General features: G+C 40.4%; 1 protein-coding gene across 1 annotated transcript; it reads right to left on the bottom strand.

Annotated features, from left to right (window-relative positions):
- Positions 1 to 43: 43 nt before the first annotated feature.
- sftpbb (surfactant protein Bb) lies at positions 44 to 9,402 on the bottom strand. Its single transcript, XM_064968692.1, has 11 exons — positions 9,251 to 9,402; positions 7,310 to 7,371; positions 6,786 to 6,860; positions 6,283 to 6,408; positions 5,995 to 6,129; positions 5,764 to 5,844; positions 5,488 to 5,671; positions 5,122 to 5,264; positions 4,823 to 4,903; positions 3,433 to 3,543; positions 44 to 650 (listed from the first exon to the last, which is right to left on the bottom strand). Exons 1-11 carry the CDS (start codon positions 9,300 to 9,302, stop codon positions 615 to 617), a joined length of 1,086 nt encoding a protein of 361 aa, XP_064824764.1. The 5' UTR covers positions 9,303 to 9,402; the 3' UTR covers positions 44 to 614.
- Positions 9,403 to 25,577: the final 16,175 nt, after the last annotated feature.

A 25,577-nucleotide genomic window follows, 5' to 3' on the forward strand; every position in this document is an offset into this window, starting at 1 on the left:
TACATTTAGTTGGATCACAAAAATGAAATTTAACAATTGTACATTAAATGAATTAAAATTTTAATTAAAATGTTCACATTACTGATTGAAAGGATTTCTCAACAGGAGGTACATGTTCACTAATTTCTTCAAGACACTTTGCCACTTTCATTTACTATGTTCTTCCTGATTATGACTGATTTTATATGAAGATAATATTACCTACAACTGAAAAGTCACATTTCAAATGTAAATTGTTATACTTGTGGATATGTGCTTAAATAGGTCCAATATTATTTAAAGTCAATTATTTACATTGCTTGACTAAATTACTTACTGTACTCATAACAGCCCATCCAGTGTAAATCAAACCTGACATCAAATCTCAGTGCTACAACAGTCTACCAGAAGTGAAAATCAAGGAATTAAATATCCAGAAATCTTACTCAAATTGCTCAGTGCAATATCAGATGACCTGTAAAATGAAGTTGACAAAATATTGAATTTAAACTGTGGCAAAGAAAAGTCAAAGGCAATAGTGCAATCAGTAACAAGTGCAATACTAAAACATATATTTGGCAGTTAAATCATCAGCTTCATCCATGGAGGGAGAACTCTGGGAGTGGTTCTCAGCTCTAGTTCCACATCAACTTCTGGCAGAAGTCTACCATCTGGAGTTGTATCAAAATGAAAATAAAACCAGATCAGAAATAAGGCAGCAAAGCATTGGTGTGGGTCGGGTTGTTTTTCAGACATGTCCTATATTTTAATTTACTTATAACTTAGGTTGTTATATTAGATAAGACCATGGCCCAGTTTCCCAAAAACATCTTAAGGCTAAGTTCGTTAGAACCTTTGTATGAGCGTAGTTAAAAATCGCCAAGCTGTTTCCCAAAACCATTGTTAACGGTGCAATTAATCAAATTTAAGGAAGTCGTAGCCTGCCTCAGACCACTCGTAGAACAGCTACAGACTTGCTCAAATTTGTTGGCATCCCTCCACAAAAGACGAATGCACAATTTTCTCTATAATAACTTGAAACTGACCAAAGTAATTGGCATCCACCATGGTTTGTTCCATATTTAATATAAATCAGACTTTGCTTATGATTTTTTTATTCCACTTATTGTAAATAAAACAAGGCATAGAGAGAAATTATGGGACCCATAACTTCATATTTTGTTGTGCAACCTTGACGCAGTCACTGCAATGCGACGACTGCACCTGTTAACAGGTAGTTTGGCCCACTCTTCCTGAACAAACTGCTCCAGCTGTCTCACGTTTGATAGGTGCCTTCTCCAGACTGCAAGTTTCAGCTCTTTCCATAGATGTTCAATAGGATTCAGAACAGGACTCATAAAAGGCCACTTCAGAATAGTCCAATCTTTTGTTGTTACCCATTAATGGGTGCTTTTAGCTGTGTGTTTAGGGTCATTTCCTGTTGGAGTGCCCATGACCTGCGACTGAGACAGAGCTTTCTGTCACTGGACAGTACGTTTTGCTCCAGAATGCCTTGATTTCATTGTGCTCTGTACAGATTCAAGGCACCCTGTGCCAGGCGCAGCAAAGCTGCCCCAAACATAACCAAGCCTTTTTTATTTCACCAGGTAGGCCAGTTGAGAACAAGTTATCATTTACAACTGCAACCTGGCCAAGATAAAGCAACAACACGAGTTACACATGGGATAAACAAGCATACAGCCAATAACACAATAGAAAAATCTATATACAGTGTGCAAATGTAGTAAGATTAGGGAGGTATAAAGCACTAAATAGCCCATAGTGGCAAAATAATTACAATTTAGCATTAACACTGGAGTGATAGATGTGCAGATGATTATGTGCAAGTAGAGATACTGGGGTGCAAAATAGCAGAAATAAATAATTTGGGGAATGAGGTAGTTGGGTGAACCTCCATGTTTCATTGTCAGTATGGTGTTCTTTTCTTTGAAAGCTTCATTTTTTTTTCATCTGTGAACAAAGAGCTGATGAGTCAAAACTGCCTTTTGGCAAGTCACATCTGTGCAAAGGGCATTCTCCCAGAAGGATTGTGGCTTGCCAATATGCATTTTTACAAATTCCAGTCTGGCTTTATGTTTTTCTTTCAAAAGTTGAGTCCTCCTGGGGTTTTCTTCCATGGAGCCGACTTTCGCTCAAAAAGCAACGGATGGTGTGATCAGAAACTGCCGTACCTTCACCTTGGAGTTCAGCTTGTATCTCTTTGGCAGTTATCCTTGGTTCTTTTTCTACCATTCGCACTCTCCTTCTGTTCAATCTGGGGTCCATTTTCCTCTTGCAGACACGCCCAGGGAGGTTGGCTACAGTTCCATGGACCTTAAACACCTTAATAATATTTGCGACTGTTGTTCAAGCTGCTTGGAGATGGTCTTGTAGCCTTCACCTTGCTTGTCTATTTTTTCCTTTCTGATCTCCTCAGACAAATCTCTCCTTTGCTTTCTTTGGTCCATGTTCAGTGTGGTGCACACTGATACCAAACAGCACAATGACTACTTTTATCCATTTAATTAGGCCGAATGACTGATTACAAGATTGGAGACGTGTGATACTAATTAAACAAATTAGTTTGAAATATCCCTAAATCCAATTATTTATATTTTCTATGGTGTACCAACATGTGTCCAGGCTATTTTTGAATATCTTTGTAGAATAAGCAATAATTCATCTCTTTTCACAGCTTCTTTGCTTTATTCTATGACATACCAAGGCATGCAAGTATACATGATAAAATACCTTTAATTTAATCACTTTTCAGGAGGAATTAAGCATTATTTCAATGAGCTGTAAGGGTACCAGCTGTTGTCGTTAGTTTGTCGTTAGATGCTTTTATACACAGAAGATCTTCGCTCAACATGGAATCACATGGTTTCTGTCTCTGTGACCGCCAATAAAAAAAAACTAAGTTGAATAAAGTTGACTACAAATACAAAGTTGCCAATGTCTTTGCAGTTGATGCAAACAAGCAACGTACATTAATACATATTGAAATAACTGATTGAACATGAAATGTAGGCTATTAAGTTATTTTGCTACTTGTAGGCTACTGTCTAAGTCATCTCAATATTTCATGATGTGTAGCCTAGCAAGTGCCCAATAATGTGCCAAATCGGTTATTTAGTGCATTTTGATTGGGTAAGCATTATAATTAGCCACCTTAATATTCACAGCCGTAGGTGGTAATATCTCTCTAGCAGCTGATCCGTCAGTATTGTGAAATAATTTGAATGTTAAAGATTTGAAAAGAGAAACCTGATCCGAGAGAAGCACTTCCAGTATTGACGCATGCTCCAACGACACACTTAGCGACCGCTCTCTCTGCATGGTTTTGGGAAACGCATGTTACATCTACGATCTTTGTAGGAAAAATGCATCGCTAAAAACACTCGTTCTATCGCCATCAGGAAACCGGGCCCATGGCAGATCTAGTTTACTTACACCACACCCCTGAGCAGTTTTCAAGTCCCTGCAGATGTAACTGGGTCCCCAGGTACACTGGTTCTTCCCCAGAAGATGCTGCTCTTTCACAGCAACACACATATCAGCTCTCTGGAGGACAAAGAGATATTCACTGAGTGTATAAAACATTATTAATATTGAGTTGCACACCCTTTTGTCCTCAGAACATATGTTGAGGGCATGAAAAAGCGCTCCACAGGGATGCTGGCCCAGTTTGAGTCCAATGCCCACAGTCGTAAAGTTGTTTGGATGGTTTTTGGGTGGTGGACCATTCTTTTCTTATTTTTTTTTACATTTTACCTCCTTTTCTTCCCAATTTATTGGTATCCAATTGTTAGTAGTTACTATCTTGTCTCAAAGGCATGTGTCCTCCGAAACACAACCCAACCGCACTGCTTCTTAACAGCACGCATCCAACCCGGAAGCCAGCCGCACCAATGTGTCGGAGGAAACAACGTGCACCTGGCGACCAGGTTAGCATGCACTGCGCCCGGCCCACCACAGGAGTCACTAGTGTGCGATGAGACAAGGATATCCCCACCGGCCAAACCCTCCCTAACTCGGACGACACTAGGCCAATTGTGCGTCTCCCCATGGATCTCCCGGTTGCGGCCGGACCCAGAGTCTCTGGTGGCACAGCTAGCACTGCGATGCAGTGCCCTAGACCACTGCGCCACCTGGGAGGTGGAACATTCTTGACACATGGGAAACTGTTGAGTGTGAAAAACACATAACCCTGTTCAAAGGCACTTAAATATTTTTCACCTATTGAATGGCACACAATCCATGTATCAAGGCTTAAAAATCCCTCTTTAACCTGTCTCCTCCCCTTCATCTAGACTGATTGAAGTAGACTTAAAGTGACATCAATAAAGGATCATCCCATTCACCTGGTTCAGTCTGCCATGGAACGAGCAGGTGTTCCTAATGTTTTGTACACTTAGTACAAAGTTTTGTATAGTCAGCTGATATACGTTTTTACATCTATTTTATTTAACTATGAAAGTCAGTTTAGATCAAATTCTTAGTAACAATGACGGCCTACACCGGCCAAACCCGTACAACGCTGGGCCAATTGTGCGCCGCCATATGGGACTCCCAATCACGGCCGGTTGTGATACAGCCTGGAATCGAACCAGGGTGTCTGTAGTGAAGCCTCAAGCACTGAGATGCAGTGCCTTAGACCGCTGCACCACTCTGGAGCCCATACTAACTAAGACAAGACTCAGTCATCTTACACACAATCAAACCACTTGTCAATGGGACAGTGGTCATGGTTAGTAATTAGAAGAAGTGGTCTGGGGATTATAGACACTGTAGAGTCAGAGGAGGACCCTCTCCTACGGCTGGATGGGAATGGTTTAATTACCTCACATGTATCCGGAGCATCCATTTGGCTTCCCAGAACCTTCTGTAGTCTGGGACCGTAGAGTTTGGTGAACATTTCACACTGGATAGAACACAAAGACAGGCACAATGAAACTGACGTCAATGCTTTAAACACAACTGAAAGCTTTTTGTTATATCTTACGGCGACTACAGCACAGAGCACTATATTTAGGCCTATTCTCCTTCTACACCAGATGAAACTGGCGTAAGCTCTGTGGGGCTTCTAAATAAACATGTAGGGGCTAAGGGGTGGATGTAGGGCATAGGGGCTGGGCAGACCTTGGGGATGGCATTGGGGTGCTGCAGGCAGACAGACTGGAGGAAAGAGGAGGTCTGAGGTTCAGTGGCGTTGAGACCCAGGTGGAGCCGGCTCAGAACCGCCAGCGTACGGCAGGAATCACAGTCAGAGGGGAGGGGCATCTCTGGAGAGGGGGATCAGGGTTACAGAGGGCTACAATGTGGAAGAGCAGTGCCAAGGGAGACAGAGATAATCTACAGATCAAGGAGAGCATGAACGATGAGGGTAGAAGAGGAGAGAGTAGAAAGGAAATGTGTAGCCCACATAGTCATATCAGTATGAGACCACACACATTTGAGCTTATGATTAAAACGAGAGCTCTGGTCTGACCAAATCACCCCACTCACCCATGCTGGGGGTCTCCTGGAACAGACACAGGTGCAGCAGGGCACAGATGGAGTGAGGGGCGGCTGACGACAGCAGGAAGTCAACAATCTCCTTTCCATACTTGTTGATGAAGTCCTCACACTGGTCTTTGTAGCTTGCAGGCAGGAGGCCACACACCTCACCCATTAGTTTCACTATGGCATCCTGCAAGGGTCAAGGGTGTCCAACAAAATGTGTCTGTGTGTTAGTGAGTGTGGACACTTGTGAGAAATATATAGACTTATTGAGAGAGTTACCTCAGTCTTCTCTGTAGGCAACATGCTCTCCAGTTTCTTCATAAGATAAACACAGAAGGTACACTGTGGGCTGATCTGCACCTGGAGAGGGGATCAGCTGGTGAGAGAGCATTCAGTGCAGACAGAAAAATGACAAACCATGCAGAACTAGAAAAACACATTGACAAACAAACAAAGAAGGGAAGAGACTTCCGTTCCTCGACTGTACAAAAGTTCAGCGCTCACACTCACCTCTGGGCTGGTGCCTGAGTCAAGTACAGCATTCGAAAGATCGATGTCATTGAAAGTGGGAGGAAGTGGTTCGGGTGCTTTTCTCTCTAAGCGGACAGCACACAGGCCCAGGACCATACACGTCTCACCTGGCTTCTACAGATATGAAGGAGAAAGACAATTGATAAGTCCTTATGTTATCGAATAACAACATTATTGCCCATGATACAATGTAGGAACATTTTTGGATGGTTACGTTGTAAACCAGACTTTCCTTTCTCTGCATGTTTGCAGTTCTCAGGCACTCACCAGTATGCCAGTGAGGTACTGGAGGGCTTGGGGCAGGTACATATGCACCTGGGACATACAGTGGCTTTGAGCCTTAACTATGGGGAGGCGCAGACACAGGGCATCCAGGGTGTTGTGGATCAGCTCCTAAACAATTAACATAGGTACATATACAGTTACAATACACTATTAGTGGCTCACATTGTTATGGGGTGAGATGCAAAATGACATGTCAATTTGACATCCTTCTAGTAGACTTTGTTTCAAGCGCAGAGTTCAACTGTTGACTGTACTGTATGGAGTTGTTGCAAGATATGGTATTCTATATTTGCATAATAAACGGGAACTGAAAGATGGGGGGGGGAGATGGGAACAGTAAACGGGAACTGAAAGATGGGGGGGGGGGGACAGAAGGCTTTTTTCATATTTACTTGAAGTACCACTTTCTGGTCAGGGTGTTATCTGCAACTCTGGCTACAACTATAAAATGAGAGAAGACATACTTCAGCAGAGTGGGTACTCACCTGGGTGTCAGTGTTGGAGATCATGTCTGTGAATAGCTCAATGATCTGGCTGCAGTCTGAGCAGATGTCAGTTGTCTGGTAGATGGGGATGGTCAGAGGTGAGAGGTCAGCGAGTAACTATCAATTAACATTTTCAGTCATAACCCCCTACATCTCTAACCTAACAACCACATGCTCTACAGTTCCGGTATGGAATCTCTGATGAAAAAATGCATACCGCAACAACAGTCTTTCTGAAGTTGAAAAATAACTTGTTTCTAGTGTGTGAAAGTACAGGCTTGGTGAAACAGGCTTGGTGTTACTAGAAATATGTGGCCAAGATATGGAGTTTTTTATAGATGTGATGAATGCTTTATGAACCAAATACTGGGCTGTATTCCCGAGAATAGAGAATACAAGTTATACCATTGTTAACTGTTAACAGGGGACTACTTGAGTTAACCGGTGTAGTTTCCATCAAACCTGGTCCTGGAAGAGACATGTTAGATCTGTTGGTTTCACACACAGTCATTTATATATCTTACTGAGGACAGCTGTGTGATGCCCAACTTGGGCCTGGTAGGCTCACCGATGACCATGGTCTCACCTGTGAAGATCCCACAGAATAAACCAGTTTAGTTTGTTAGTATAAATAAAAGTTGTTAACAAGGTCAGATGCAGACTTTAGTACGAGACATAATTTCTATTCAGATATTGGAACAAGGCACTAGCCTGGGTGCCAGTCTTGTTTGTGCTCTCTTGCCAACAGCTATGTTTCCATGAACTTGTCCAAAGATTTTTTCTTTCTTCGCCAATTAGAAAGTTTGCATAGAAAAAAAATGTGACAATTGGCTGCTTGGATGCGTTCCATTTACATATCGCATTTTTATGTTATTTTTTTAAACAGTTGGACGTAATGACGTCGCACATAGAAAAATACAAAAATCTGCAAAAACCTAGTGTCGAATAAAAATGTTGTGGTTGAAATGTTCCCATTACACATTTAAGCAAATTGCGCATTAATAAATTGTCAACAGCCTGTATGCCCTCCCACCTATCTCCATGTCTCGGGTAGCTTGCAAAAGCAAGCATGGATAGAATGCAATTGACTAAGATTTGCCATATTGTAATAATTGTGCCAACGTATCGCCACGGTCCGTGCAATGGTGAAACTTGCACTCCTGTAGATCTAAAATAATTGAATGGTGAAACTTGCCAATCAGAAAAGCAAAGTGATTCAGGGATTCTTAAGTCAGGACAATTATTGTCATGCAAATAAACATTAAATTTATATATGAAAAAAGATGATTTTGCAAGCAGTAGACATTAAGAATTAAGTGTGGAGTGGAGCTTTATATACTGAACAAAAATATAAACATACAACCATATCAAAGAGTAAGTAAATCAGTCAATTTAAATAAATTCATTAGGCCCTAATCTATCGATTTCACATGACTGGGCAGGGGTGCAGCTATGGGTGGACTTTGGAGGGCACAGTCCCACCCACTTGGCAGCCAGGCCCAGCCAATCAGAATTAGTTTTTCCCAACAAAAGGGCTTTATTACAGATGTAAATTACCCCCCCCCCCCCCCCCCCCAGCATTCCAATTGCACCCCTCCCTCAAAACTTGAGACATCTGTGGCATTGTGTTGTGTGACAAACCTGCACATTGTCCTTTTATTGTTCCCAGCACAAGGTGTACCTGTGTTTTGTGTGTGTTTCTTATGCTGTTTAAATCGGCTTCTTGATATGCCTCACCTGTCAGGTGGATGGATTATCTTGGCAAAGGATAAATGCTCACTAACAGGGATGTAAACAATTTTGTGCACAACATTTTAGAGAAATAAGCTTTTTGTGATTTTCTTTATTATTTCAACTCAAGAAATGTATTCCATTCTGTTAAGAACCAGACCGCATCATGTCCCAAATTTAAAACGGCCTAACGTATTTCTGCAATAGTTGCAGAGAATATAGTATTCTATATTTGCACAGTAAACGGCAATTGAAAGATGGGGGAGGAAAGGTGTGACACCAGAATACCTTTTTCATATTTACCTATTTCTCGGTCTACAAAAATGGGAGTTGCATAAACAGACTGGTATACTAATCTGGCAAGAACCAGACCGTGTCATGTCCCAAATATTGAACAGGCCTAATGTAATCTACGTTTCGCAAAGAAAAACCCACTGGGCATAGACGTCAATCGAACGTCTATCCACGTTGGTTCAACGTAATTTTGTTGAGTTGATTGCACCAGTATGTGTCTAGTGGGAATGAAGCTAAATATCTTCCATGTTCTGGCATTACTAATTGATAAAAAAAGCACGACTGCTTCACAGCGCAGTTTTAACTGATGAATTTGTGCAGAATCCAGGTCTAATTTTGTAATTGTTAATATATAGTGACAGCGACTCGTTAGACATGGGTTTGCCAAAAAGTAGGTAAACATAGAATAATATATATAAGCTAGTCAAGTAGCTACTTACCAATACAAAAAGATGCCATGAAGATCAAGACAATCAATTGTAAAAACGCCATCGCAAGGGAGGACAGAGAATGATTTACAGTCGGTCCTATATAAAAGTGACCGTAGTATGATCTTTCCGATGGCTATGAGTACGGAAGCACAGATTCGAGACGGAATAATGCGTTTAGGCCATAGAGTTAAATAGAGGACTCTTAGTGCCCAAAAGCCTATGTTAGCATAGGCAGCGCCATTGAGGACTTTCATAATTTTGAAATTGTCAACTGGGTGGGACTTCCTATTACAGCGTTTCCTAAACTTGGTGCACGCTTTGCTTTTTGCTCTGACGCTACACAGCCGATTCAAATGACCAAAGATGTATGATTAGCTGACTATTTGAATCAGCTGTGTAGTGCAAAACCGAGTTTGGGAAAACCTGCCCTATGGGTTAAGGAAGGATCACACAATTCCATCCATAGCCAATTAATTATGCTTGTGAGTTAACATTCCATAACATCAGGTGGCAGTAAATCGGCAATCTTGGCATTATACCTGTTCCAACAACTAATTCCAGGTGGCAGTATTCACCGGTTTACTTTGTTTACCAACTCATAGAAGTAGTAGAAGAATAAATTCGACTACTTCAAAATGGAAATGGCCTCAATTGCAATGCCCGTGTACTTACGGACGCCATAATATGAACGATACAAAGAAGAGTCCTCTATCATTCTTTATGGTTTAGGCAGAGTCGAAAAACAAGAGTCACATGTGATGGCTTGCTGTGTCAAATTTTCCTTACCAGGAGTGTATCCACTACCTTATTCGGTTGAAACACGTTTCAAAACCATTTACTCCAAACGGAGAACGTTTTGCAACGCAAACGAGAGTTTCTATTGGCCTATATTTTCGGTTCTCATGGGGTACAACCAATAATTTATATACACACTAAAAGACTAATAGGGGGCGCTGTGTTGAAGCCACATTTCCTCCATCTTGACACTGCCCTCACCGTTGTAAAAAACAAATTTGGAAGCTATAGTTTCAAGTTTTTATGTCACATGCACAAGCACAGTGAAATTTCTTTCTGCAAACTAAAAACCCAACAATACAATAATCAATAACAATGTAATACTAGAAAAACACCCAAGAAATAAGAAGAAATATGAGGTACACAATAAGGAAGCAGATAAGCATACTGTACAGGGTCAGTTACAATACCATATTTACAATGTACAGGAATACTGGAGGTAGATATGTATAGGGATAAGTTGACTAGGCAACAGGATATATAATAAACAGAGGAGCAGTAGCTTGTATGTGAGTGGGTGTGCATGTGTGTAGAGTCAGTATAAACGTATGTGGATATTATGTGTAAGTGAGCATATTATGGAGTGAGTGTGTGTGTGAGTGTGTAGGGCCCTGTGAGTGTGCAGAGACAGTGAACAACTTAAAATAAAAGGTCATTAAAGATACAAGGTTAACTCAGATATACAGTTTTGTTAGCTATACAGTGGGGCAAAAAAAGTATTTCGTCAGCCACCAATTGTGCAAGTTCTCCCACTTAAAAAGGTGAGAGAGGCCTGTAATTTTCATCATAGGTTCACTTCAACTATGACAGACAAAATGAGAAAAAAAATCCCAGAAAATTACATTGTAGGATTTTTAATGAATTTATTTGCAAATTATGGTGGAAAATAAGTATTTGGTCAATAACAAAAGTTTATCTCAATACTTTGTTATATACCCTTTGTTGGCAATGACAGAGGTCAAACGTTTTCTGTAAGTCTTCACGAGGTTTTCACACACTGTTGCTGGTATTTTGGCCCATTCCTCCATGCAGATCTCCTCTAGAGCAGTGATGTTTTGGGGCTGTTGCTGGGCAACACAGACTTTCAACTCCCTCCAAAGATTTTCTATGGGGTTGAGATCTGGAGACTGGCTAGGCCACTCCAGGACCTTGAAATGCTTCTTACGAAGCCACTCCTTCGTTGCCCGGGCGGTGTGTTTTGGGATCATTGTCATGCTGAAAGACCCAGCCACGTTTCATCTTCATTACCCTTGCTGATGGAAGGAGGTTTTCACTCAAAATCTCACTATACATGGCACCATTCATTCTTTCCTTTACACGGATCAGTCGTCCTGGTCCCTTTGCAGAAAAACAGCCCCAAAGCATGATGTTTCCATCCCCATGCTTCACAGTAGGTATGGTGTTCTTTGGATGCAACTCAGCATTCTTTGTCCTCCAAACACGACGAGTTGAGTTTTTTCCAAAAAGTTATATTTTGGTTTCATCTGACCGTATGACATTCTCCCAATCTTCTTCTGGATCATCCAAATGCTCTCTAGCAAACTTCAGACGGGCCTGGACACGTACTGCCTTAAGCAGGGGGACATGTCCGGCACTGCAGGATATGAGTCCCTGGCGGCGTAGTGTGTTACTGATGGTAGGCTTTGTTACTTTGGTCCCAGCTCTCTGCAGGTCATTCACTAGGTCCCCCCGTGTGGTTCTGGGATTTTTGCTCATCGTTCTTGTGATCATTTTGACCCCACGGGGTGAGATCTTGCGTGGAGCCCCAGATCGAGGGAGATTATCAGTGGTCTTGTATGTCTTCCATTTTCTAATAATTGCTCCCACAGTTGATTTCTTCAAACCAAGCTGCTTACCTACTGCAGATTCAGTCTTCGAAGCCTGGTGTAGGTCTACAATTTTGTTTCTGATGTCCTTTGGTCTTGGCCATAGTGGAGTTTGGAGTGTGACTGTCTGAGGTTGTGGACAGGTGTCTTTTATACTGATAAGTTCAAACAGGTACCATTAATACAGGTAACGAGTGGAGGAAAGAGGAGCCTCTTAAAGAAGAAGTTACAGGTCTGTGAGAGCCAGAAATCTTGCTTGTTTGTAGGTGACCAAATACTTATTTTCCACCATAATTTGCAAATATATTCATTAAAAATCCTACAATGTGATTTTCTGGATTTTTTTCCCTCATTTGGTCTGTCATAGTTGAAGTGTACCTATGATGGAAATTACAGGCCTCTCTCATCTTTTTAAGTGGGAGAACTTGCACAATTGGTGGCTGACTAAATACTTTTTTTGCCCCACTGTATATCTTTCTTATTGCTTGGGGATAGAAGCTGTTGAAGCGTCTGTTGGTGTTAGACTTTATTCACCGGTACTGCTTGCTGTGTGGAAGCAGAGAGAATAGTCTATGGCTTGAGTGGTTGGAGTCTTTAACGATTTTCCGGGCCTTCCTTCCATACCGCCTGATATAGATGTCCTGGATGGCAGCGAGCTCGGCCCCAATGAGGTACTGGGTTGTCCACACCACCCTCTGTAGCGCCATGCAATCGAGGGAGGTGCTATTGCCATACCAGGCAGTGATGCAGCCATTCAAGATGCTCTCAATGGTACAGCTGTAGAACTTTTTGAAGCTTTCAGGGCTCATGCAAAATGTTTTCAACTTCCTGAGGGCAAAGAGCCATAGTCACACTTTCTTCACGACTGGGCATGGGTGTTTGGACCATTTTAAGTCTTTAGTGATTTGGACACTGAGGAACTTGAAGCTCTCGACCTGCTCCACAGCAGCCCTATCGATGCGGATGGGGGAGTGCTCGCCCCCTCTTTTCCTGTTGTCACGATCAGCTCCTTGGTCTTACTAACGTTGAAGGAGAGGTTGTTGTTCTGGCACCACACTGCCAGGTCACTTCCCTCCTCCCTATAGGCTGACTCATTGTAGCCGGTGATCAGGCCTACCACCGTTGTGTCGTCAGCAAACGTCAGCAAACAAACATGCGAGGCCATGCAGTCGTGGGTGAACAAGGAGTACAGGAGGGGACAAAGCACATACCCCTGTAGGACCCCCGTGTTGAGGGTCAGCATGGCGGAGGTGATGTTTCCTACCCTCACCACCTGTGGTCGGCCCGTCAGGAAGTCCAGGATACAGTTGCAGAGGGAGGTGTTTAGTCCCAGTGTCCTAAGCTTAATGACGAGCTTGGAGCGGACAATGGTGTTGAACGCTGTAGTCAATTAACAGCATTCATACATAGGTATTCCTCTTATCTAAATGCATTTAAATGCAGTTATTCATGCATTTATTAGCTAGAAATGCATTTATTCATGTCTGCATTTGATTTTGCTACATTTATTCTATTACAGACACCTTAAAGCATACTTTTAAATTATATTATCTGATCTAAACATAAAAATAAAAATGTAAATATATATTTTAAAAAATCTTTAAAGAATACTCTTTTTTAGATTACTAAAGTTACTGTCCCCACTACAACAAAAATAGTTCAATACATGTAATTTTTCCTATGAAAATATTTCATTTAAATATTATAGAATTCCTATGGAGGACTGCTCCTACTGGGGAGTGCCAATATGGCCAACAGATGGCTTCAAAGCCTCTTAAAGAACAACAGATGCCTTTTGTGTTTTGCAAACATTGCCACGCGAGGGCGATGCACTTCAAGTTGGTGGCAGAACAATGGGGAGTTCTTATAGAACGCCAGCAAAAAAAAGCATATATTTACATGTTGCATATGATTGCATGGATTATGTTTGGATTTTAAGGCTCATATGAATGTCCTGCTTAAAACCTGTTACGGCTAGACGTTCCGCGAGCAGAACGTTTCAACAACATTCAGTGAAATTGCAGAATGTGAAATTCAAATGAAATTATTAGAAATATTTAACTTTCATAAATCACAAGTGCAATACACCAAAATAAAGTTGAACTTCTTGTTCATCCAGCCACCGTGTCAGATTTCAAAAAGGCTTTACGGCGAAAGCATACAAATACATGAAAATCATATTTCAACCAAGCTGGTGCGACACGAAAGTCAGAAATGACTAAATAATTCATGCCTTACCTTTGAAGATCTTCTGTTGGCACTCCAATATGTCCCAGAAACATCACAAATGGTCCTTTTGTTTGATAAACTCCTTTTTCATATCCCCAAAACGTCAGATTATTTGGCACGTTTGATTCAGAAAAACACCGGTTCCAACTCGCCCAAAAGGACTACAAATTATCTAATAAGTTACCTGTAAACTTGGTCCAAACATTTCAAACAGCTATCCTAATCCATCCTTAGCTATCCTAAAATGTAAATAATCAATATAATTTAAGACGGAATATACTGTGTTCAATAGCGGATAAAATCAAAGTGGAGCAAGCTCCAGGTCGCGCTCTCCAAACAAAAGAGTCCAATTGGCTTGACACTCATTCTGAATAGCCGTACTTCCTCATTACTCAAAGGAAAAATATCAACCAATTTCTAAAGACTGTTGACATCTAGTGGAAGCCATAGGAACTGCAACCATGTGCCTCAAATCTAATCACCCATAGAAAACCAATAGAAAACGCAGTGAGCTCAATTTTTTTCCCCTGGATGGTTTGTCCTCGGGGTTTCGCCTGCCAAATAAGCTCTGTTAAAGTCACAGATATTATTTTAACAGGTGTACAAACTTTAGAGTGTTTTCTATCCAAATCTACCAATTATATGCATATCCTAGCTTCTGGGACTGAGTACAAGGCAGTTTACTTTGGGCACGCTTTTCATCCGGACAAGAAAATACTGCCCCCTATCCCAAAGAGGCTTAATATAATGTTTGGGTCATCATAGCAAATCAACTGCATTATACCTAAAAAACCACTTCAACCAGAAAAATGGCTCTTTGGCTAGCTTTTGCCCGCAGCCTATATCAATGAGCTTTAGCATTCTAGTTAACAAGTGCTGTATCCAAAACTGTTATTTTGCAGTTATTTTGCAAAGATCACAACCAAATATAATATTAGCAACTGTGAAAGCAAGAATTAAAACATAATTGAAAGCGTGAGAACGCAAATTTTGTTTAGAAGTAATAAAAACGTTAACCTAAGCTATGTTGAGTGGGCGCGCGCATCTGTGTGTGATGTCAGTGTGACGGGTACTGCACACTGCACACTGAATCATCAACCCAGGGTTTATATATATTATTGGGTACTACAGTTACAAATAGAACAATGGTTGCAGTCCCCCCTCAGCCCTCACGCTAGACATATTCCCTTGGGGGAATCCCCGTCGAAACCATATGCAGTTTGATTGCCATTTTAAGTGCAGGTCCAATTCACTACTGTTGCCCACTCTGTCCTCCATTCAGCTCCAGGGAGCAAGTGTAGAACTTTGATGTCTTGTGGGGTTGATATGACCCACAATTCAATGCAAACTGTTGTCACGTGTCATACTCCAGTGGCCGCAAAATGTCACATTTAATCAACATTGCTCCATTTTCGGCCTGTCAGACAAAATTATGATGCTTTATAAATATATATATTTATAAACTGGGTAGTTTGAGCCGTGAATGCTGATTGGCTGACAGCCGTGGTATATCAGACTGTATACCACAGGTATGACAAAACATTTATTTTTTACATTGGTAAACAGTTTATAATAGCAATAAGGCATCTCGGGAGTTTGGGGATATATGGCCAATATACGACAGCTAAGTACAGTGTCCAGGCACTCCGTGTTGCGTATTGCATATGAACAGCCCTGAGTTGTGGTATATTGGCCATATACCACACCCCCTCAGACCTTATGCTTAAATATATGACATTGATTTTAGCATTGGAAAATTGGCTTAGTCTCGTAGTGAGGAGCCTATAAAACGTAGCTAGCTTCATAAACATATGTTTGGTAATTCTGAAAATGTATTGGAATAAATGACCAAACAATAAAACTAGCGAGCCAACTATGGGTAACTGTAGCTACCTAGCAGCTACCTAGCTAACTAGCAGCTCCCTAGCAGCCACCTAGCTAACTAGCAGTCATCATCATGAATCAAGTTGAAAATCTACTGGCAAATACTTTTTAATCCTTGTCATATGAAGAGAAATTATAGATAAAATATATCGGTGCTCATTGGCCATTGGCTATTGGACATAAACATTACACAGCAAGTTAGAAATGGCAAATTCAACAATGAGTGGTTTGGAAGGAATCAGTGGCTAACTGCAAGCATTGCAAAGCAATCATTATCCTGCTATTGAGTGGAGTGGCTATGTGGTTCCAAATCTAAGATTAAAGGTCTCTTTTCCTAGTTTCAAATTATAAACATTCAACATTGGCCATGCTGTCAGTGAAGCATGATTTGTGCCACGCTCAACACAACTTAACTCGGAACTGCAAAATCGGACTTTAGTGAGTTCAAGACAACTGTGAACTCGGGAAAAACAAGCTATGACTGGGAAAATAAGTTTTGAACTTTCATCCAACTCGGAATTATAAATCGGGAACTCTGGCCTCTTTCTAGAGCTATGACTTGAAAATCACTGACGTCATCATGATTCAACCTTTTTTTCATAGTTCCCAGTTGTCTTGAAAGCACCATAAATCCAGAGAATGCCAGACTTTGATGACAAAGTTTGATGACAACATTTGCTCACAAAGTACCGCTGCGCCACATTCCTGTTCAAGTTGAGTCCAAAAATGTATTTTATGCTGCTGCGTAAATTATGTAGTAGGCCAGGGAGATATGTATACTGTAGCTAAGAAATGAATCCAAATTGTATGTTGTGTAGTAAGCTATTAGTAGCCCATTTGCCTCAACCTAATAATTTGGTCTATTTTTGCCTCTTAATTTTGCCTACTGTTCTGACTTGGTGGTGCACATGAAGCCTATAACCTGTTTTTGAGAAATGTAATCATCGAATACTGGAAGAGTTTTCATTGTCTGTATATATGTACCCTTAATTTACCATACGGTTCTGACCTGGTGTACAGGGAGAATACTGTAAGAACGGCCCATGTTCTGAATTCTGTCACTGTACATTTCAAAAGTGCTGAACAAATATTTATGACTATATCCATCCTAGCTCGCTCATTAATGTCTTAATCGAAATTACAGATGGCCTCTTATCTGCTTGTCGTCCCCTTATGCCATAGTTTGTACATCTCAATTGTCAGTAGAAACCACATTTGTTTAAGCAAGTAAGCCATATTAGCTATGTTTTTTTTTTAAAGGCAGTAAATGTAAATGACTGTTTTGCTGCCACACATGGCTCCACTGATAGTGTTGTGTTCTGTAGTAGCATTGCTGGCATGCATCCCACATATTTACATGCTACAATCGCCACTGTACCTGTTAGATATTGCGGGCTTCCTGTGATAAGCTTTAGTATGTATCATTGCTGTACACGTGAGTTAGCTAGCATGCTCGAGATGTAATGGTTGCATTGTCCCTAGCTGAGGAACCCTCAACCACAGACGGTCCAGTTTGAAGATTGGCTAAAACAGCTGGCGATCGTTGTTTAATCAGACAACAAAATCTTATAGTCTTTGGAATATGATACCACATTTTGTTTTCCAGAAAAATGGGGGGCTTCATTTTTTACTCCAATGCCCTTATGCTGTGGGTGAACTTAAATGAGCAACATTTCATTAACAAGCTCTAATTTGCTAGTCCTTTTTATACAAGCACAACTTCTCTACACACAAATGTTTTATTTGGAATAACGGTGATATTAAATATAGTAATAAAACCTTATTTTTTCAGAATTAGATCGCCAATAATATCTTAGTGGTTAGTCAATTTATAACTGATAATGGTAATCTTTATATTTACAATGAATTATTAGCCAAATATAGCTTTGTTATGTTGTGTAAGGAATATATTTTCATGAAAGCTGTTCCCAATGGAATCCTTACTTTACTTAAGGATTGATCAAGCTTTTCATTACATGCACTAAGTTACAGGGATAGTATAGAATTTAATGGCATAAACATAGAAATTATTAACCGGAAGACTACCCCTGCTGCAATTTTTCTATGGGCATCTTCATTTGATGTGAAATGACAGCGTGCGTGGATCCACATAAATATTTCATAACTAATAAGGTAGAAAGAAGTCTCTTACAAGATCCTTAAATATTCCTATTAGTCTTATTTCTAAATATGTAATTCATGTAGAACGTGAATGTAGCTTTTGTGAATTGGAAAATGACACTGTAGAGCATTTATTTAGTGATTGTTTGCATAGTGAAATATTTTGGACAGATATGAAACTATATATTAGTGATAAGATGGGTAAAGCATGACCAAATTCTTTTTTATTTTACATACAAGCACAGTCACTTCCAATACATTGTGAATATTGTCATTTTATTGGGAAAATGTTTCATCCATAAAACAAAGTTCATGGGTAAAAAATACACTTTTAAATATATTTCTAATTGATTTACAATATTATATAACATCCCTAAAATATATCAATCTAAATAATCAAAGAAGTGTCTACAGTATTTTGTCAAAATGTAACTTGTATATAGCATAATATATACTAAACAAAAATATAAACGCAACATGCAACAATTTCAGAAATGTATTTGAGTTACAGTTCACATAAGGAAATCAGTCAATTGAAATAAATAAATTAGGCCCTAATCTATGAATTTTACATGACTGGGCAGGGGCGCAGCCATGGGTGGGCCTGGGAGAGCATAGGCCCACCCACTGGGGAGCCAGGCCCACCCACTGGGGAGCCAGGCTCAGATAATTAGAATCAGTTTTTCCCCACAAAATCAGTTTTTCCCCACATTTCTGTCTGACTTTATAACAGACAGAAATACTCAGTTTCATCAGCTGTCCAGGTGGCTAGTCTCAGATGATCCTGCAGGTGAAGAAACCAGATGTGGATGTCCTGAGCTGGTGTGGTAATACGTGGTCTGCAGTTGTGAGGTCAGTTGGATGTACTGCCAAATTCTCTAAAACGACTTTGGAGGCAGCTTATGGTAGAGAAATTAACATGAACCATTCTCTGGCAACAGGTCTGGTGGACATTCCTGCAGTCAGCATTCCAATTGCAAGCTCTCTCAACTTGAGACATCTGTGGCATTGTGTTGTGTGACAAAACGGCACAAAGTGCACCTGTGTAATGATCATGCTGTTTGTTCAATTTCTTGATATGCCACACCTGTCAGGTGGATGGAAAATCTTGGCAAAGGAGAAATGCTCACCAACAGGCATGTAAACAAATTTGTGCACAAAATTGGAGGGAAATTCTCTTTTTGTGCGTATGGAACATTTCTGGGATCTTTTTTTTCAGCCCATGAAACATGGGACCAATACTTTACATGTTGTTTTTATTGTTCCGTATACTTTTTTTGTGACTCTGGATTTATTTATTATTTATGCATTTTTTTTTGGGGGGGGGGGGGTCTTTTGTTATGTGTGATGTTTTATATTATTTTGTACAATGTTCGTGTAATGCAATAAATACATACAAATGTCAATGTCATGGCGATGTTGGCTAGCAGAGCTCATGCTTAGAAACACATCATCAGGAATAAAGGTCTCGCACCAAACTGCGCATGTGCAGGCCGTCAAATCAAAGGCATTTCTTCGTTATAAAGTTGTTTTTGACGAAAATGAAAACGTGTCGGTTTGCCACTTTCACTAGGTTGGAGTAATAACATGTTAAACTACTTAAGACATTGGCTCGAATCTAGTTTGTACCTGTAGATTTCGAGAAAAAGGAACAACTAAAGAATAATTGTTCTTCTCTCATTGACTTCTCCAACCCCAAAACCCGGCCTGTTGCGCCTCTGGGTTTAGAAACTGTGCCTCAACTCCATTCTCATATCGAGGCGAACGGAGATGAGGGTTTCTCAGCTACCTTAGCCCCTGCTAATACACATTATTTCTAGGACTTCTGGCCTGCACTTGGGCTGCACATCTAATAATATGTTTCCTTAAGTCTGTTGTCAGGTATAGGTATTGCAATAGTTTTTTCTTATTTTGCACCTACCCCAGAATTGGAATATTATTATGTTACTGAATGTATCTAGACTATTTTTAGATTTTGTTATTGACAAATGCTGGAAGAGTACAGTAAATGTAAAATGCACATCACATCAACAGTGTAATGTTTGGATTCAGTGTTGTGTCAGGTGAACTGTTGTGTCCTCACATTGGGTTAGATCATTTCCCCATAATCTCCAAAGCGTTCCCTTTCAATTGCTACCATGGCCATGTATATGCGTTTTAAAGTTCTTCTGTTCGAAACATTGCAATTTGGCCTTATCCATATAGGCCAATTTCCAGTGTGAAGGGTTAAGCAAAGCTATGCATGTAATAGATATGTTCTACATGACTATAGTTATTATATATGAAATATGAAATTACTTTGAGACCAACGGTTATTTATTTGTGTCATTTCATTTGCCATAAAGATGTGGCCATCTATTGCTTTTATGTAACTAAGTAATCAAAGTAGCCTAATAATTGCTCAAGGACTCTGACTGAGCACATGCCTCACAAAGGTCTGTGCATGGTCCTGTTAAAGTCAATTTATTTTGGTTTATTTGTTCTAAATCAAATCAGCACTTGTGTTTGTCCATGGGTTGTTTCACCTCTAAGTTGTCCTAGTGAAAATTTACAATGAACTGTTATAACTATTATTCCAGATCTAGGACTGCAAAGTAATAACAAAATCTATAAACTCCTTTATTCACTTTTTAATAACATTGCACCAAGATATGTTTCTGGAAAGAAACAGACAGAGAGCCTAGCAGATGGGTAACAAGGGTAGTAGACTAATGCTGCACATCATTCAGGGGTTAAACTACCAAAGTTACCCCCCCCCCCAGGTTACACATCAAAGGTTGTAATACAAATGTCTTTTCTTTTTTTTGTTATACTCCCATATTGACATTAAATACATAGATTCATGAGGAAGATAGGTGAAATGGTACAGTACATACAGTATGAAGGAACTGAAAGTCTTCAACATAGCGACCTCTAGTGAATGATGTCTAAAAGGTGCAAAGTTATGGGCAAAGACACAAATCATCCACATTTTTAAATCAAATAAAATGATTTTTTTTGTGCAGTATTAATTTACCATCCTTACAAACCACTTACTGTAAATGTTAATTACTGTATTGTGCATAGGCTGGTCATCTAGGTTTGTACCTGTAGAAAAACCATGAAGAAAAACAATGCACAATACAGTATTTGAGTACATTTAAGTGGTGTGTGATGTTGTGGTTAGGTTGTTAAAGCATAGTGCTCGCAATACTATGGTGGTGGGTTTGATTCCTATTGGGGACCAGTACAAAAAAGTATGAAAATGTATGCACTCACTGCTGTAAGTTGTGTTGAATAAAAGTGGCTACTAAAATGGAAAACGAATGAATAGACCATTTCAGTTTTCAAATAGAGATAAGTTTAATTTGCAAAGTATTTCAAGAAACTGGAAAATATATATCAAGCAAGTATTTTTATATTCCACAAGTATCATCAGATTAACTGTTTTGTACAGATAAATATCAGACTCAAGTTACAAGTGCTGGTAGACACACTAATACGCTATATATACACAAACATATGTGGACACCCCTTCAAATTAGTGGATTTGGCTATGTCAGACACACCTACTGCTGACAGGTGTATAAAATTGAACACACCGCCATGCATTCTCCATAGACAAACATTGGCAGTAGAATGGCCTTACTGAAGAGCTCAGTGACTTTCAACGTGGCACTGTCATAGGATGCCACCTTTCCAACAAGTCAGTTCATCAAATTTCTGCCCTGCTAGAGCTGCCCTGGTCAATTGTAAGTGCTGTTATTGTGAAGTGGAAATGTCTAGGAGAAACAATGGCTCAGCCGCTAAGTGGTAAGCCACACAAGCTCACAAAACGGGACCGCCGACTGCTGAAGCGTGTAGCACTTCAAAATCGCCTGTCCTCGGTTGCAACACTCACTACAGAGTTCCAAACTGCCTTTGGAAGCAATGTCAGCACAAGAACTGTTCACAATGCAAAATGTCGGCTGGCGTGGTGTAAAAAGCTCGCCGCCATTGGACTTTGGAGCAGTGGAAATGCGTTCGCTGGAGTGATGAATCATGCATCACCATCTGGCAGTCTGACGGACAAATCTGGGTTTGGCGGATGCCAGGATAAGGCTACCTGCCTGAATGTATAGTGCCAACTGTAAAGTTTGGTGGAGGAGGAATAATGGTCTGGGTCTGTTTTTCATGGTTCGGGCTAGACCCTTAGTTCTAGTGAAGGGAAATCTTAATGCTACAGTGTACAATGACATTCTAGACAATTCTGTGCTTCCAACTTTGTGGCAACCGTTTTGGGAAGTCCCTTTCCAACTTAAGCATCCCATGCACAAAGCGAGTTCCATAGAGAAATGGTTTGTCGAGGTCAGTGTGGAAGAACTTGACTGGCCTGCACAGATGAATTGGAACGCCGACTTCGAGCCCGGCCTAATCGCCCAACATCCGTGCCCGACCTCACTAATGCCATTGTGGCTGACTGGAAGCAATTCACCGCAGCAATGTTCAAACATCTAGTGGAAAGAGTGGAGGCTACAAAGGGGGAACCAACTCCATATTAATGCCCATGATTTTGGAATGAGATGTTCGACGAGCAGGTGTCCACATACATTTGGTCATGGAATGTACATTTAGTTTCAAATGTAGTGCACTGGGCCTTTGCCCGCGCTGAAGACATCTATATTGGTCTGCTACTAAATCAAATCAAATTTATTTATATAGCCCTTCGTACATCAGCTGATATCTCAAAGTGCTGTACAGAAACCCAGCCTAAAACCCCAAACAGCAAGCAATGCAGGTGTAGAAGCACCTGTACTACAGGACTAGTAAAAAAGATTGCAGAACCTCCACCCCTTAACTACTTCCCGCGGATATGAGCTGAGATGTCACGACAACTTGATTGGAGTCCACCTGTGGCCAATTCAATTGTTTGGACCAGTAGAGGCTGCTGAGGGGATGATAGCTCAAAGTAATGGCTAAAATGGAGCGAATGGAATGGGGTCAAACACATGGGAAGTAGAGGTCGACCGATTATGATTTTTCAACGCCGATACCGATTATTGGAGGACCAAAAAAAGCTGGTACCGATTAATCGGCCAATTTTTTTACTTTATTTGTAATAATGACAATTACAACAATACTGAATGAACACTTATTTTAACTTAATATAATACATCAATAAAATCAATTTAGCCTCAAATAAATAATGAAACATGTTCAATTTGGTTTAAATAATGCAAAAACAAAGTGTTGGAGAAGAAAGTAGAAGTGCAATATGTGCCATGTAAAAAAGCTAACATTGAAGTTCCTTGCTCAGAACATGAGAACATATGAAAGCTGGTGGTAAGAAGTTTTAGGTTGTAGTTATTATAGGAATTATAAGACTATTTCTCTCTATACGATTTGTATTTCATATACCTTTGACTATTGGATGTTCTTATAGGCACTTTAGTATTGCCAGTGTAACAGTATAGCTTCCGTCCCTCTTCTCGCTCCTTCCTGGGCTTGAACCAGGAACACAACGACAACAGCCACCCTCAAAGCAGCGTTATCCATGCAGAGCAAGGGGAACAACCCATCCAAGTCTCAGAGCGAGTGACATTTGAAATGCTATTAGCATGCATCCCACTAACTAGCTAGCCATTTCACATCAGTTACACAAGCCTAATCTCAGGAGTTGAAAAACAGCTCAAGGAGTCAAAAAACAGCTCAATTGCTTGAAGCACATCGAAGAGCTGCTGGCAAAACGCACGGAAATGATGTTTGAATGAATGCCTACGAGCCTGCTGATGCCTACCATCGCTCAGTCAGACTGCTCTATCAAATCATAGACTTAATTATCACATAATAACACACAGAAATACGAGCTTTTGGTCATTAAAATGTTTGAATCCGAAAACTTTCATTTCGAAAACAAAACGTTTATTCTTTCAGTGATATACGGAACCATTACGAATTTTATCTAACGGATGGTATCCATAAGTCTAAATATTCCTGTTACGTTGTACAACCTTCAATGTTATGTCATAATTATGTACAATTCTGGCAAATTAACTACGGCCTTTGTTGGACTTCACACAGTTCCCAATGAGCCAGGCGGCCCAAATTGCTGCATATATCCTGACTGCTTGACAAAATTTTCCTAGTTATAAGAAATTCATGTTAGCAGGCATATATACTAAATATGCAGGTTTAAAAATATATACTTGTGTATTGATTTTAAAGAAAGGCATTGATGTTTATGGTTAGGTACATTGGTGCAACGAAGTGCTTTTTTCGCGAATGCGCTTGTTAAATCATCACCCGTTTGTCGAAGTAGTGATTCAATGAGAAATTAACAGGCACCGCATCGATTATATGCAACGCAGGACACGCTAGATAAACTAGTAATATCATCAATCATGTGTAGTTAACTCGTGATTATATTAAGATTTATTGTTTTTTATAAGATAAGTTTAATGCTAACTAGAAACTTACCTTGGCTTCTTGCTGCCCTCGTGTAACAGGTAGTCAGCCTGCCACGCAGGCTCATCGTGGAGTGCAATGTAAGGCAGGTGGTTAGAGCGTTGGACTAGTAACCGGAAGTTCTGCCCCTGAGCAAGGCAGTTAACCCATCGTTCCTAGGCCGTCATTGAAAATAAGAATGTGTTCTTAAGTGACTTGCTTAGTTAAATAAAGGTGTAAAAAATATAAAATAAAACATTTAAATATTAAATGCAGTTTTCCAATCTTTAGGGATCTCGGACGATACGAAAGAGAGGTTGAACAGACTGGTAATAGGGGTTGCAACAATGGCGGCGGATCATTTTAGAAAGAGAGGGACCAGATTGTCTAGCCCAGCTGATTTGTATGGGTCCAAGTTTTGCAGCTCTTTCAGAACATCTGCTATCTGTATTTGGGTGAAGGAGAAGCTGGGGAGACTTGGGAAAGTAGCTGCGGGAGGTGTGGAGTTGTTGGCCAGGGGTTCGGGTAGCCAGGTGGAAAGCATGGCCAGCCGTAGAGAAATGTTTATTGAAATTCTCGATTCTCGATTATCGTGGATTTATCGGTGGTGACAGTGTTACCTAGCCTCAGTGCAGTGGGCAGCTGGGAGGAGGTGCTCTTATTCTCCATGGACTTTACAGTGTCCCAAAACAAATTTATGGGGATATTGAAGTGGTTCCCAACTCCAGTCCTCGAGTACCCCCAACAGTACACATTTTTATTGTAGCCCTGGACAAGCACAACTGATTCAACTTGTCAAATAATCATCAGGCCCTCAATGAGGTGAATCAGGTTAGTTTGTCCGGGGCTACAACAAAAATGTGTGCTCTTCGGGGTACTCCAGGACCAGAGTTGGGAACCACTGGATTGTGTGAGAAAAAAACATCTATTTAATCTATTTTGAATTCAGGCTGTAACACAACATACTTTCTGAAGGCACTGCAAATTTGTGACATTCTTTTTCCATTGCGACAAGCATTTCTCTACATTCAAGGTGGTAAACAAAATGTATGTTTAGGCCTATTATTTCTTTGACTACC

The sequence above is a fragment of the Oncorhynchus masou genome, chromosome 1 (assembly GCF_036934945.1).
Source record: "Oncorhynchus masou masou isolate Uvic2021 chromosome 1, UVic_Omas_1.1, whole genome shotgun sequence".
NCBI classification, from domain to species: domain Eukaryota; kingdom Metazoa; phylum Chordata; class Actinopteri; order Salmoniformes; family Salmonidae; genus Oncorhynchus; species Oncorhynchus masou.